This window comes from Balaenoptera ricei, chromosome 3 (genome assembly GCF_028023285.1).
Source record: "Balaenoptera ricei isolate mBalRic1 chromosome 3, mBalRic1.hap2, whole genome shotgun sequence".
NCBI classification, from domain to species: domain Eukaryota; kingdom Metazoa; phylum Chordata; class Mammalia; order Artiodactyla; family Balaenopteridae; genus Balaenoptera; species Balaenoptera ricei.
The window spans coordinates 8,743,329-8,758,840 of NC_082641.1; the positions used below are offsets into that span (position 1 = coordinate 8,743,329).

Genomic DNA, 15,512 nt, shown 5'->3' on the forward strand with positions numbered 1-15,512 from the left:
TCTCAAACATCCAGCCCCTACGTGGGCAAACCTGACAGTGAGAGCTGCCGAACAGCAACTAGACTCTCCTCGTTTTCCTCACCGAGGCAGACAGGCCCGTCCATTACTATTTCACGCGGCTATGATCTCCCTCCTCCTGTGCTTTCTATTCTGAGGCTCTTGCTGTACCTTTAAGACGGCTTTTGCCTGGAGGTGGCATCTCAGCCCACAAGCAGGTGACACCAGTTACCCCCATCACAAGGACATCCCAAGTCACTCAATGTCCCCAGCACACCGAGACTCTGCCTTTGGCCGAGGGCAGGGGTCTGTGGCCCACGGCGCTCCAGCACCCGGGTCAACTGTTGCTGCCACGTCATGCATCCTGCCTGCCGACACAGGCCATCCAAACGGCACAGGAGCTGGGAGCTGGCTGGCACTCAGCACTCCTAGTCCAACGGCATCTCCACACATCACAGGGAGAAAGATACATCCCTCTTAAAAGGCAGCTGACAACTAGCTTGGATATAAAAGATGATATTGTTGGCAAAGTAAGGATGATGTTGAAATTGGCTCGCAAGCCACATGGTTTAGTTCAAGTTCAAACATGCAGATAATGGCTTAGATTAAAATTCCCAGGCATATAGGCTGTGCCATCTTTTAACTTCAGCATTTTCAATTTTCTGTTTCTTATCTTCAGAATTAACTTTAACTGAGAGAACCATTAAAAATGACCATAGATTACTATTTGACATCCGTTAGGCACTGAATTGTTCCCCACCCCCAAATATATGAAATCCTTACCCCCAGTACCTCAGAATTTAACCTTTTATGGAAATAGGATCTTACAGAAGTAACTGAGTTAAAATGAAGCTTTTAGGGTGGGTCCTAATCAAATATGACTGATGTCCTTATAAAAAGGGGAAATTTGGACACAGAGACAGACATATACAGAGGGAAGGTGAAGTGACACAGGGAGAAGACCATGTGAAGACGGAGATCAAGGTGATACATCTACAAGCCAAGGGATGCCAAAGATTGCCGGTCTCCATGTAAAGACACTCCTTGTTTTGCAATTAATAAATATACTGGAGGAAACTGACACTGTAAAATCATCCTGTTTCTCCTTAAATTTTTGCCCCCTAATCGTAGCATCCGCCAGTGGATCTTGCTGACAGCCACTGTGATGTTCGCCTATTGGTGATATTCTAGTTCCCGCCTTCCTTACACCAATATTAATTGGAGTTCTTCTATAAAGAAGAGCTGCCCCTTCTCATTTATGTATTCAACTTATTTATATCAGTGTGGACTCATGGATATCTATTTAACTCTATGGGTTATATTCCAATACTATCATTATTTATTTTATCACAGATTGTTCCATCTTTGCCACTAGGTGTGCCTTCAGGTTGGCTTCTGTGTTGTTTTGACATGTCCCATCCTTTCTGGAATTTTCCTTATGTTCTGGCGCTACAAGTTGTTCCTGGCTCATCTGGTATTTTTCCAGCCCTGGTCCTGGAAATAACTACTTCTCCAAAACACCCTAGTTCACTTGATTGGGGAATGTTTAGAAACCAAGATCCTGGCCCTAGGAATGCTCATGGCTACACGGTGCCAGTTCTTTTATGCCCTGCCGGTGAACACAGCTGGGAAGTACAGGTGTGTACACTCATCCTCCCCCATGTATATTTATTTATGTATGTATGTACATGTCTGTATGTATCTACTATCCATCCAGCCATCCATCCATTTAAAACTATGAGTTCATACTAATACCTCCAATTCCAATTAAACACCACAAAGCCATTTTAGCCTTCCCCCTTTCCTATTTGTAAGCTTCTTTCTCTAACAGTGAGAAATTTGACTCTTTATTAGCCACAAGATATTTACTTGTTTGTTCAATTGTAATATACACATAAAGCAATTTCAGAATTGCTAACCCAAACCCCTGAAGACATATTTACTAACTGGAGTGTAGCATTTATGCACAGTTTTTTGCATTTTTTGTCTTTAGCCTTATAGTATCCAGTCAAAATACTGTTTCCCCAAATACTATTATAGTACTTAGGTTAGGTCGCTCTCCCACCCACGCCTTTCAGTTGGTAATAGTAGCCTTTGTATTACAATTAGATCCATCTGTTACTGTGTGTGTATTCCATCTTGGATCTCTCCCACATTCTGGATGATTGGAATTGTTTGCTTATCTTGGGGGTATGTGAACACAAAGCAGCACCACAGCCCTGGGTCAGAGCTGTACAAATTGCCGAGCTCAAAGAAGGGCTGCTCCCTTCCTACCCTTATTGCCCCATCCCCACTTCCCTCTTCCTTCCATCCCTTTCCTACCCACCCCAAGTCCACACACAAACCCTTCCATTTCTACTTTACTCTTCCTGTCACCTACCTTTTTAGATATTTTTTTTATCAAGCTCGATTCATGGTAGGACCTCAGTACATGTTCACCACTACACTGTTTTTTAGTGAATCCTACTGACTACTGAAGTCCATTCTATGCTGCAATTTCTCTTTTACATAATGAAACTGGGCACTTCATCTTAATATGCTCAACAGAAGGCTTTGAGGAAGATCAGAGCTTTCCTTGATTGGGTCAGTTCTGAGATGGAATCCAGCAGCCACTCAGGAAAGTATTAGCTCGTAACAATGAAGTCTCTTACTCTGTTTCGATATGAAGAGCCACAGGTAACTAGAACTCAGCTTGATGGAATTCTTGGGAAACATTTTCAAATTTGTGCTACATTATCATTTTTTCTTTTTTTAAATGAAGCATTTCAAAACAATTTGGTGGCAGAAGAAATTATTTTATTATTATATCTGAAAAGTTACAAGATTATGGGGAGTAAGAGTAACATAAAGACTTGCAAAAAAAGATTACAAGTAAAAGCGTTTGGGGGTTTTTTTGGGTCACATAATAACCTCTTTAACGCTCCAGTTGTTCATTTTCTCTGTAATCAGTACTTGATTTACTGATTGTGGAAGGAAGCCACCAGAGATGAGTCAGTAAATACAAAGCCAATTTTAAATATCTGGGAAGGAAAGCAAAGAGTTTTGCAAATGCAGCTCTAAGGAGGAAATTGGCATCTGAGACTGGGCACTTATTTTCATATCTGAAGAACACTTGGATCAAAACATGAAAAAATATAGAACTTTAGGATTAGGGTGATATGAATGTTGAAGTCACATGCCATGACATTTCCAAGGGAAATTAATGTAAAACATTAAATGTCTGACAAATTCTGGAAATAAAGAGGTCTTTCCACATGTAAAGTAAAACCAGCCCAGTGCCCTGAAACGCTGTTGTAAGCTGGAATTAGGCCATCTACTGATGGTAGGGCTGCATGGGTGGGATTATGGGCTTGAGGACTATGGAATAGGTTATGGGCAACCCCAGAATCAATAAGTTTATTTTACAGAGGGATTTGGATTTACAGTCTGTTGATCCTAAAAATATTTTGTCAGTTCAGGGGGCTTCTGTAGCCTATTAAGGACATAGGTTTCCAAGTCAAGACAGGGTCAGGACTGAATCCTGGCCAGACCATTGACTGGCTACATATCGTTGGGTCAGATAACCTCACTGGGCCTTGGTTTCTTCATCTGTGTAATGGGCATAGTAATACCAACTTTCAGGTGGTTTGCGCATTAAACCCAATGGGAAGCACTTAGTAAGTGCCCAGCACAAAACAGGCGCTCAGTTGGTACACACAGCCCAGGGGCTAAGAGTGGGGGACTATGGACCCAGCTGCCACTCTGGAATGCTGGCTCTACCACTCACTCGCTATGTGCCCTTGGAAAAGTCACTTAACCGCTCTGAGCCGTTGAAGTGGGAGTAGTAATCTGGAATGAGGATAATAATCAAGAACCAACTCACAAAGAGGGATGAGAATAGAGCAGTTGCAAGTAGTTCAAATGAAAAAACATGGGCAGAGCACTTAGAACAGGGCCAGGTTCGCTGCATTCTGTAACATTATCAATGACCATTATTAACTATGACTATTCAATTAGCCCACCAGAAAAACGGGGAGTGCATGGTGATGGAAATGACCTATTATACAGAGTACCAGGTCTGGTGTAGGGGTTTGGAAGAAATTGTATTGGCAACATATATGCCAGTAGCTTCTGAGTCTGCAGGGGCTTACCCCTTCTGTCAACGGCGTGTCCGGTGGTTTAACCCACAGCAGTAAAGAGAGAAGCCAAAGTCCAGAGGACAAGAGTTAACGCACCCATGAGGAACACAGTACAACAATTTGACTGCAGGGAACACACACACCCTTGCTCATATGCAAACCCTGCCCTGCAGACCGCCTGCTTCAAAACACTTCATTCCAACCAAACTTCAAAGTGGGTAAGATGCTAAAATCTAGAGAGCTGGGTGCTCTCCCCTTTCTCATGCAATCGTTCATCCTCTAGCACATATATTTAAATTGTACATCTTCCATAAATGCTGTATTTCACCTCATGAGAAAAAAAATCAATAGAAAGAAAACTAATGGGCTGTTCTGTCCTTATTTCTAAACACGCTAATAAATTATCATCTGTCACTGTATTGACATTGTGTTATGCAGAGAAATAGCTGTTTGTCCCTTATTCCACTTAAACTCATGCAGAAAAGCACGTTTCATTAACTTTCCAGGATTTTTTCCCAGGCATGGCTCTCTGTCTCATCCTCTCTTCCTTCTTAGGGAACCAGTGGGTATGAAGGGAAGTGACATCCTGGGTTTCCTAGAGGAGGAAATGACTACAGGCCACATGCTTTTATCTTCGGTTCCAAATCCAAGAATGTTCTCAAACACTGAACTGAAGTTTCGTTACAACTCTTATGCAGGCGAAACTTAACCTGGACTGATCCAAGTCTGTAAATTTTTAAAATGCATCTCTGCTGGTGTGAACATCATACACAGATTAGGCTGCCTGAGACCCCACTACGGGTGCTGTATGGAATGTGTACGGTCTTATACTCCTAAAACCTGCTTCCTCTCCTAAAACAACAGAATTTCTGAATTCTGAAATAAATTAGACCCCAAGGTTTTCAGATACAGGACCGTGGACCTGTAGGAGAATTCCTGATGTTGTTACGTGCCGAACACAGCTTTGTGAAGATAGCCAGTGGAAAGAAAATTCTAGAATTTTCTTTAAACCACCTTCTCCTTTTATAAAACCAGAACTTAGGCAGAACCTTCCCGTTGCTCATCTCATGATTTAAAATGGGCAATAATCACTCAGAAACTTCACCTCAAATTTTGTCCTCCCCTCCAGTGACTGCCCTGTAAGTCATATCACATGAGGTTTTACAGAAAATACCCAACGGCGCAGCACATGTGTAAGTAGACACGTGGGGTCACCAAGCACATGCACGTCCTTCTTAGGGGGTGCGTGCTGTCGGCAGCTACTCTTATGGAAGCCTGCCCTGCTCTGGACCCCAGACCTGGGTTTAGCTCCTGCTCGGTATGGCAAGCGTGTGGCCTCTGCGGTCTTCAGTCTCCCAAGTGTAACCCAGGGAGCGTTCCACCTGCTATTCAGGACTGTCGGAATGAAGTACAGAAACACAGGTTGGCTGCCCTCCACACTTCCTTTTCCTCTGACTGAGACTTGTCCGGGGGCGAGTTATAAGGCAGAAAGCTTAGTGTCCACTTTCCTTTACATGGACAAGCTCACAGACAGGTGCGCATTGGTGGCGCATGTTTCTATGTTACAAGGTGGAAGGAAATGGACTTGTATCAAGGTGGTTGGACCAAACTTGACATCAGAATCACCAAGGAAGACAGGTGTAAACAGAGATGGTGGTGTTGTAGGAAGATGAGCTGGCGGGGACCCGGGGAGCTGGGGGCAGAGATGTCGTTTAAGGGCACTCGGTCACTCATAAGGGTGTGGCCTCAGTGATTCTGCTTGGCTGAAACTGGCAAAGCCCTAACGTTTGTAAACATTATTTAAATCAGTAGTTCTCTGCTCTCACTGCACAGAATGCCAGGCCCAGCCCAGAGATTCAACTAGCATGGCATTTTCAAAGGTCTGTGGGCGATTTCAGTATGGTAGTGGGGGTTCAGGGCTTCTGCCCACAGACAGATGGACCCACTCGGATTTATGCAGGCAGAGGGCGTCCTCTCGATGCCCTGTTTCTCCCGTCTGGGAACACAAGCCCCACCTCACTGCTCAGGAGAGGAAAAGCACACAGCACAGGGCCCATGAAACCCAGGGGTTATCAGAAACACGGAGCAGAGAACAAACGTTAACGTTTAACTGAATAACGGTGATTTGTGAGACATCTCAAGGTTCGCCAGAACTCTCCTACCTGGGGCTTTCCCACTCTTGGTCGTCTTTGTCCTTTTCTTCTCTGGTGTCTCCAGAATGCGGGTGTTTCTGCACAATTCGCATCCCACCGGCTTTCACTGCAGTGAAGACAAAGAGGGTATGATCAGTGTGGACACGCAACCACCGGACGGCAGGGGAACTAGCTCGAGAGTGTGTGTTTGTCCCATGGTCCCAGGTTAGTCCAGATCAGCCGGCGGCGACGGTGATTAACCGCAGAGGTTAAGGCTGTCAGAGGGAGATTCAATATGATGTGACACTCAACGCTGTCTCTTACTTCAGATCCACTTAGAAAGTTTCCAAGGCTCCTCTGTTTGTCTGGTCTCCTTTCAAGTATTTGGTAAGAGCAGTAGTGCAACCAGAGTATAAACCGTGTGGACACAGTGGCTGCTTGCTTTCGGTTATACTCAGCTTCTCGATGCAAAAAAAACCCCACTTAATCCCTGCCTGTAATATTTTCTCAAATGCAGATGGTGCTTTCGAAGGGGCGACACAGCCACAGGTGACACAGGACAGCTGCTGTGCACACAGCCAGAGTCCACTCTGGTGGCAACCTTTCCCAAACTGTGCTGTGAAACCCTAGAGTTGGCAGAAGTTTATTTGGTTTTTAAAAACAGCCTTAGGGACATGTAATTCACATACAATATAATCCACCCATTTAAAGTGTTCAGTTCTCTGGTTTTGAGTGTATTCAGAGTTGCACACGATCCTTTTCAAACATGTTCATCATCCTAAACAGAAACCCATCACCAATCCCTCCTCTCCCCCTGCTCCTAGCAACCAGTCACCTGCATTTGCCTCTTCTGGACATTTGACATAAACAGAATCATAAAATACATAGTCTTTGGTGACAGGCTTTTTCACTTAGCATAATGTTTCCAAGGTCCATGCATGTCACAGCCTGTGTCAGTACTTCACTCGTTTTCATGGCTAAATCATACCCCACGGCACGCGTGGTGGACCGCATTTTGTCCTCCATTCACCTGTGGTGGTCATTTGCATTGTTGCCACTTTGGGGCTACTGTGAATAATGCAGATATAAACAACTGTGTATGTACAAGTTTTTGTGTGGACACATGGACATATACCCTCATTTCCTTGGTACATATGTAGGAGTGGAATAGCTGCGTCACATGGTAACCCCATATTTACCCTTTTGAAGGATCCCCAAAGGCTTTCCAAAGCCATGGAACTGTTTACATTCCAACCAGTAGGGGTTCCAATTTCTCCACATGCTCGCCAACTCTTGTTATTGTCTATCTTTTTATAGTTATTCTAGTGGGTGTGAAGTGGTGTCTTATTGTAGTTTGATTTGTATTCCCTTAATGGCTAGTATGTTAATAATGTTTTGCAAGAGAAAAAAATGACAACAGAAGTGGGGATTCTAGGATCTATTAAGTGTGGGAAATGCGAGGTTGAAAAATTAAATGTGTTTCCTCAAGACAGATTTTCTGCCTTTAGTGTGCATTGTAAGCTTTATATGGGGCATATAATGTGCCATCTTTCCCAAGTGTATTTCACCACAGAACTCCTCCCCCAGGGAATGCTGGTTATCATTCTTCAGGACTCTAGTGTTCCATGGGATAAAGTTTGGAAATGCTGGCCTTACATCCAAAAAGCCAGCCCCACATGGCAGTCGCCTGTGCGTGTTTTAGGGTCAGCAAGTCCCTCCATGTCCTCAGCTATATGGTCTTAGATTAGTCAGCCTCTCAAAGCCTCAATGCTTCATCTCCAGAAAGGGGACAAGAGCCACGTCCTAAGATGGAGAAGTTTAGATGAGAAGAGAGGCTGTTGAATCCTAACCCCCAAAGTGATGCTGTTTGGAGGTGGGGACTTTGGAAGGTGCTTAGGTCATGAGGGTGGAGCCCTCATGAATGGGATTAGTGCCCTTACAAAGAGACCCCCGAGAGCTCCCTCACCCTTTCTGCCAGGTGAGGACAGAGCGTACAGCCGTCTGTGAACTAGGAAGCAGGACATCACCAGACACCGAATCTGCTGGTGCCCTGACCTTGGACTTCTAGCCTTCAGAACAGGGAGAATGTCTGTTGTTTACAAGCCACCCAGTCTGTGGTATTCAGTTATAGCGGCCCAAAAGGACGAAGACAGAGGTGCTCAGCAGCTTCCTGGCACTTGACAGAAAGTAGAGTGTATTAACTGAGCTCACTGACCCCAGGTTCGGGTGTGGGGCCCAGGGTGTTCACCCTCCTTCCTCAGGATAGCCACTCCGCGTCCTGCCACAGCCCTGCTCTGACCACACAGTACAACCAGCTTGCCAGGCCACATCCTCCGGTGTTTCAAATTACGTTGGACCCTGCTGAATTCTGAAAGCCCAGGACTGGTTTCTTTATGATGCTGCGAACAGGAAGGAGAATGTGAAACACCCTGAGGCTTATACACTTCGAGTTTATTAGTTTTCAATTTCCCTGGGAGGATTCAGGAAGCTGACAATGCCTGTTGCATGGCCAGCGGTACCCAGCTGCAGTCCGTCAGAGGAAAGCAAAGCAGAGGGCATGTGAAATAAAGGCCCGTGTTTAATGATGCGTCTGCTGGTCTGGTTTTGGAACAGGAGTCTCCCTGCTGCCACCATCACTTCTTTTCAGTGGGGAGGGGACATTTACTTTGTTAAGAAGGAAATATAACCCTGTCCAGTAATTCTCTCAACAATCTGCTTTTATCCTGACCGATTTTTATTCCGATCGTTTTTATTTTTCATTTCTAGAGCTCTTCCCCCCTCAAATCTGTCTGGTCTTTATTTGACAGTGCGTTACTCAGATCTCGTGTTCTTAATTCTTTTATGTATTTAATCGTCTTAGGCATACTTGTCTCATGGTTGTATATCTAATTATTTTATTATCTGAGGTCCTCGGGAGTCTCATTCACTGTTCGTTTTTCTCTGATTCTGGCTCTTGTTTGAGGTGAGTGTGGGCCATGGGCTTGTCTTCAGTAAGCCTTTAGCTGTGGGGATCCTCTGGGGTGTGGGGTGCAGGCAGCATCCCTTTGGAGACATGCTGTACATGCTTCTGTCAAACCTGGCAATCCTTTTTACATTAACTGAGAACAGGAATGGCCAAACAGTGTAAATTTGAACTCATCGCCCATGTAAAGGCAGGCCTGCAGTTTCAAATTCTCCAGGAGCCTTTGTTTGCCATCCAGAGGCCAGGCTGAAACACACCAGCTTCCCCACCACCCCTCTGTGTTGCTGGACAGTTTTTTCCTGCACCCTTTCTCCATGAGTTTGGCCTCTGAGCACCAGCTTTCAGCTGGGGTCTTGGGTTAAATGAGGCCATAGGGGTGGGGCCCTAATCCAGTATGACTGGTGCTCTTATAAAAAGAGGAAGAGACACCAGGTCACTTCCTGCCTCATGTGGGCCCAAGGCTCAGGCTAACTGTTCTGAATTTAGCTACTTTTTTGGGTGTGATTCCTACAGATTTCCCTCACTTTGGGTTCATATTAAAAAAAGAAAAAATAAGAAAACAAAAATACCATTTGCAGGTGGCTTATCAAGATTTCCCAGGTTATGTAGCCTGCCAAACCTTAAGAAATGGAGACTGAAAATAAAATTCTGTAATATATTTAAGATAATTATCTACTCACTCTCTTGAAATATAAGATTATGAATGTTTTTGGCCAAAAGAGGAGGCTAGAAGAACTGTCCCACTAAATTTTTTTAAAATTCATTTTCCTCCCCCATTTATCCCACCCCTATCCCAGGCCCATGAGAAACTGATTGAAGGTGCTGTTATGAGCTGAACTGGGATCTCCCTAAATTCACAGGTTGAAGCCCTAATTTTCAGAACTTCAGACCTGACTGGATTTGGAGACAGGGCCTCTAAAGAGGCAATTAAGTTTAAATTAGGCTGTTATGGTGGGGCCCTAATCTGATAGGACTGATGCTCTTATCAGAAGAGGAAGAGACACCAGGGATGCACGTGTTCAGAAGAAAGGCCACGTGAGGACGCAGTGAGAAGGCGGCCGTCCGCGAGCAAGGAGAGAGGCCTCAGGAGAAACTACACCTGCCGGCACCTTGATCTTGGACTTCTGGCCTCCAGAACTGTGAGAAAATAAATTTCTGTTGTTGAAACCACCCAGTCTGTGGTATTTTGTTATAGCAGCCTTAGCAAACTAATACAGATGCCCATTTAAAAATAATCTCTGAATCATTTCAACCTGGCAGACACAAAAACCTTAAAACTATAAATCCCAGGTGCGTTCTATAAACTGACTAACAGTAAAAAGAGTGTACAACTGACTACAAAAGGAATGGAGGACGAATGTCAAGGTGACGTTCGAAACAGTCACATCTCGGGAAGCTCACAGGGAGTCTGTCCACTTCTCTGTTGACGTAAGTACACACGTCCAAACCCAGTCACCCCACATTAGCACTTCATTTAATCTAGTTTATAAAAACAATTAACTTCATCAATCTCTCACAGTATGTGTGGTGATTAATGCAGCAATAAAAAGTGGCAATAATAATAATAACTCAAGGCTGAGACAGATTCATTCTCACTTGCACGACTGCCAAAAAATACGACAGCACATATTTATCGAATGTTTTATTACTGTCTCCAGGACTCTTCATTGGAAAAAAATGCAAAGGCAGAGTTATTTCTGCAGAAATCTTTGCAGAATTCTTTGTGAATGTTAAGTATTTTTCTGAGACATTAGTAAAAAAAAAAAAAAACAACTCAGATTTTTGTTGTGGTGCTTGTTATTCAAATGTGAGCTTCAAATTTCAAGAATAACAAGCTGCGCAGTGGTTAAGAATCGGCCTGCCAATGCAGGGGACATGGGTTCACTCCCCAGTCCAGGAAGATCCCACAGGCCGCGGAGCAACTAAGTCCGTGCACCACACTACTGAGCCTGCGCTCTACAGCCTGCGAGCCACAACTACTGAGCCCACACGCTGCAACTACTGAAGCCCGGGTGCCTAGAGCCCATGCTCCTCAACGAAGAGTAGCCCCCGCTCGCTGCAACTAGAGAAAGCTGGTGTGCAGCAACGAAGACCCAACGCAGCCAAAAATAAATAAATAAATAAATAAATTTAAGGCGGGGGGAAGAAAAAGAATAACAAGCTTCCTCTTAACAGGAGCGCCAAGCTGAAGTTAAGGGCATGGATACTGGAGCTAGATTCCTGGGTTCAAATCCCAGCTCTGCCTGTGTGTGTGTGTGTGTGTGTGTGTGTGTGTGTGTGTGTGTGTGTTGGCAAGTTGCTGGCACTGTCTCAGGGTCCCGTCTGTGAAGAAAGGGTGGCAGTGCTCTCCCCCCAGGGGTTCTCTGAGGACTGAAGGAGTGAGCCCATGTGAAACACCTCCGCCAGGGCCTGGTCCCCATGAATGCTCAACTCTTAGCTACTCTTAGGAGATGGGTTTTCACAACTAGCATCTAGCACTTAGAGAACCCTCCAGTGTGCGAGTCCTTGGTGGTTTATCACCTCCTCCCCACAGTTTCCTCACGTGTAAAGTGGGGATGGCAGGACCGATGTACCGGGTTGTCGGGGAGTGAGTGACACACCCTGCAAAGTGCTCGCCCACCATGGGGCGCTCCACTGCCCTGGTCAGCTGACCACCTCCAGGACTGTCGTCAGGATCTCACCACATCTAAGTAAGTTCTGGAGAACTGCAGATCCTGGAGAATCCTTCCACTCTTCACGCCGCCACATGCCAGGCCCTGTTCTAACCACTGGCCGGGCGCCCCGCTACCCCCCGACTTTCCAATCACCCTATGGTGTAGACCCCCCCCCCCCACGAGGAGGGGAAGCCAGTGGCCCCAGTCGCACAGGTAGCAAGCTTCTGACCCCGGCAGCCTGCGCCTTTAATCACAACCCGCAGGCCTTGCCCTGCTTGAACATTCCAGGAAACAGAGCGACACTCCTCCTCGGAGAGACAAGAGTGATGGCCTATGGGGAGGGTCTGGGCCAGGAAAGAAAGTGTGTTTGATGCTGAAAGCTCTCTGCAGAGCAGCTTCCTACCCAAGGAGCAAAGGGGGCAGAGGAAGCGTCCTCCAGGTCAGACTGTCCGGTGGGCAAATACTGAGGAAGCAGCTGATGACATATCCCCCCGGGGCCGGGCATCCCCTCAGGCATCTGGGTGCCTGACTGTGAGACGGTCCCCGACAGCTGGCTCTGGGCCCACACGCGACAGCAGGCTAGGAAGACCCCCCAGCTGCACGCCGGGCAGGGGGATGAGAAGGGTGTCCCTAGATGGGCAGTAAAAGCACCCTGCACCGGGGAGCAGCCCGAGCCCTAGCTGCTGTGCTGAGCAGGACTCGTGAGCGGATGCTTTCTTTGTTCTTGCCCAAGAAGAGCTACTGAAATGTGATGCAAAGGAAACCGAATCCACGCACAAAAAAGAGATGAAAGGCTCCGAGAACTGCTCCAGTGAGAACAAAAGAAAGCAAACCAGAAACACCCAGAGCTGCAGGTTAGCCGAGAACGTAATCATCTCAGGTAGAGCAGCACTGCGGCCGGAGAGAAAAGTGGACACGGGACCGGGCAGCCCCGGGGATGGGGGACAGTGGTGGGATCAGGGCAAAGGAACGTGGTCCCTCTCGGTTAAGAGGAAGGGCTCCACCAGGAGAGGAGGCTCCTTGGCCAGCAGAAGAGCCACGCCCGTCTGGGGAGGCTGGTGGCCCCATGAAGGTGGCGAGCCCCGTGAAGGGAGAGTGGAGGCTGAAGGGTGAAAGGCAGTGAGTCACGAGGACCCCGGGAGCCCCGGCACCCCTCACCCCCGAGGCCAAGTGCAGCTCCCCCCACGGGAGGGAGCTTTCCGGCCTGAGGCAGCGGGGGAAAGTGATGCTTGCGCTAAAAAGCGAGTCCCAGATAAATTGCTGAACTTGCAGCCCTGACGGTTTCCTCTCTAAGAAAACTGAGGACCTAACAAGGGAAACTGCTATTCTGCGCTCAGAGTGGGAAGGTGTTAAGGTGGGAAGGCCCTTCAGTGACACGGCGGCAAGCCCGCTCACCCCGCAGGGGAGGGGACGTGGGGCTCAGAGGCGTGGAGCATGGGGCAGGGCCACGGGGCTGTGGACCGGGACTGGACAGGCCGGCCCGTCTTCCACGCAGGGCCCGCTCCATCCCCTGACAGGCCGCCCCGGAGGACAGACCGCGCGGAGAGCAGGCCAAGACAAGGGCCAGCCGGGCGCGACTGGGCCAAACCGGAGGAGGGTGTGGGCAGCCGCAGGGGAAACCTTGCGTTCAGGGCGGCGGATTTCAGAAAGTCCACGAAGTAGCATCCCTGCCTGGAGGTACCTGGGGACAGGCAGTGAGGCAGCGTTCATCAACCCTAACCCCAGCCTCCCCTGCAGCTGGGTTGGGGCCCTTTACCCGGGTCGTGGCCCTAATACAGCAAAAAGAGGCAGAGTAATGTGCCCTCCCCAGATGGCCACGCCCTAGTCCCTGGAGCCCGTTTACGTGTTGGGCTGCATGGCAAAAGGGAAGGAATGTCGCAGATGGAACTGAGGTTGTGGATGGCCTCTGGAAGCTGGAAGAGGCAAGAAAATGGATTCTCCCCTAGAGCTTCCAGAAGGAAGCTGCAAACACCATGATTTCTGCCCAGTGAGACCCATTTTGCACTTCTCACCTCCAGAACTGGAAGATAATAAAGTTGTGTTGTTTTAAGCCATTAAATGTTTGCTACAGTGGCCGCAGGAAACTAACGCAGTGACACATGCCGCTCCCAGGCCGAAGCACCACAAGGTCCCGACACCACGGCCTGCGCTCGGTTCCCTCCGCAGAGGCGGAGTCGCTGGGCAGGAGGGACCTGGGCCTCTGCATTTCTCCTGGTAGGAGGGCCACCGGGAGAGACATAAACCTTGACTGGCTCAGCCACCGAGATTTGGGGTTGTCTGTTGCAATTAGTGAGTACAATATAAAACTGTAACTAATACAGTACTTTATACAAAAGTGAATAGTCCCTATCCAAAGAAAAGAATTTCTGAAGCTGGGAAGGGGAAACCACTCACAAAACCAAGCAAGAGTGCACAGGCATCGTCTGAAATAAACAGGACACTCACAGAAAACAGGAGGATGCGCCTATCCCCCAAAGTCCTAGAGCACAGAGGCGAAATCGAAAACACGTCTTAGAGGTGCTCGGTCCACCCTGACAGGGAGCTTCTTTAAAAAAATGCAGTGACTTTCAACAAAATAAATTTTTTTAAAAAAAGGTTCAGATTAAAATTAAAATATTATTATCAAAAAAAAATGCAGTGACTAACAAGGTCTCTCTTTTTTCTTGGCATGTCAGGAGCAAAGGCAGACCTCTCTCCTGCATCTTCAAGCGGTGATCAGTGACCGGGTTGAGGGTGCTGGGGGCGTGCTTAGCACACCTGCAATTGCACGGTTAATACACTAAAAACCAAATCAGTCTTGCCTTTCTAGCAACAGAGTGGCCGCGATAATATGAAAACCCCTGACGGAGATAATTCAGGGAGAAGTATCACCCACAGCCCTTTAAATGCACTCTGACTGATTAAGAGAACAGAGAACTGAATTATTTTGAAGTTACTAAAGAAAAGCAAAGTGGTCTCTTTCCCATTTTAATAAATCCATTTGACTCAGTTCTAGAAGGGACATAAAGTCTACTCTTGAAAGAAAACCATATGTAAAAATTAGTAATGCTCCAAGCTATCCTGTATTAGATTTATGAGAACTTTCCTGACATACGGTTTTGGCTCCGCTTGGAAATGGGGGGGACCAGGGCCGGCAAAACGTATTTAACAAAGAGACGTCATCCCCGTCGCCACCACAAACTCATGGAAACCGGCAGGAGTAACAGTGAGGCTTGGCATCACGTCCCGCTTCTGCCGGCGATCAGAGCGCTGCCGCTGGGCGAAACAGAACCTCACTCACTTTGCTAATCTGCATTTGCAAGAACTCCCATAAAACAAGCAGTCTCACCCCATGTCTCCACAGATATCTGTGGCCGAGGGCAGAGGCAAGGTCTCAAATCGTGAAGACCTGGTTACTTTTCCAGAGGACCCGGCCCCCAGCGCACTGCAGGACACCACGCAGTGCCAACCACCACTCAGGGGGTGGACTTTGTAGTTATTCGCCCCGCACCTTTGTCCCAGGCTCTTCAGAAGCCTCATTAATCTCACACCTTGGGAGGAGGCCCCCAGCAAGCGATGGAGCCCCCTGTCGAGAAGGGCTGCCGGTTCAAGGCTTGGGGGTGTCGGCAATCCTCCAGAGGGTGTGTTGTCCTCCGTATCCCAACTGTAA

General features: G+C 47.3%; 1 protein-coding gene across 2 annotated transcripts in view; it reads right to left on the reverse strand.

Moving 5' to 3' along the window:
• DAP (death associated protein) overlaps positions 1–15,512 on the reverse strand; it is a 61,039-nt gene that overhangs the window by 42,115 nt on the left and 3,412 nt on the right. For both annotated transcript variants that reach the window (XM_059916113.1, XM_059916112.1), the window contains exon 2: positions 6,278–6,374. In XM_059916113.1, coding sequence (XP_059772096.1) covers positions 6,278–6,374 — 97 coding nt within the window. The remainder of the gene's footprint in view (positions 1–6,277; positions 6,375–15,512) is intronic.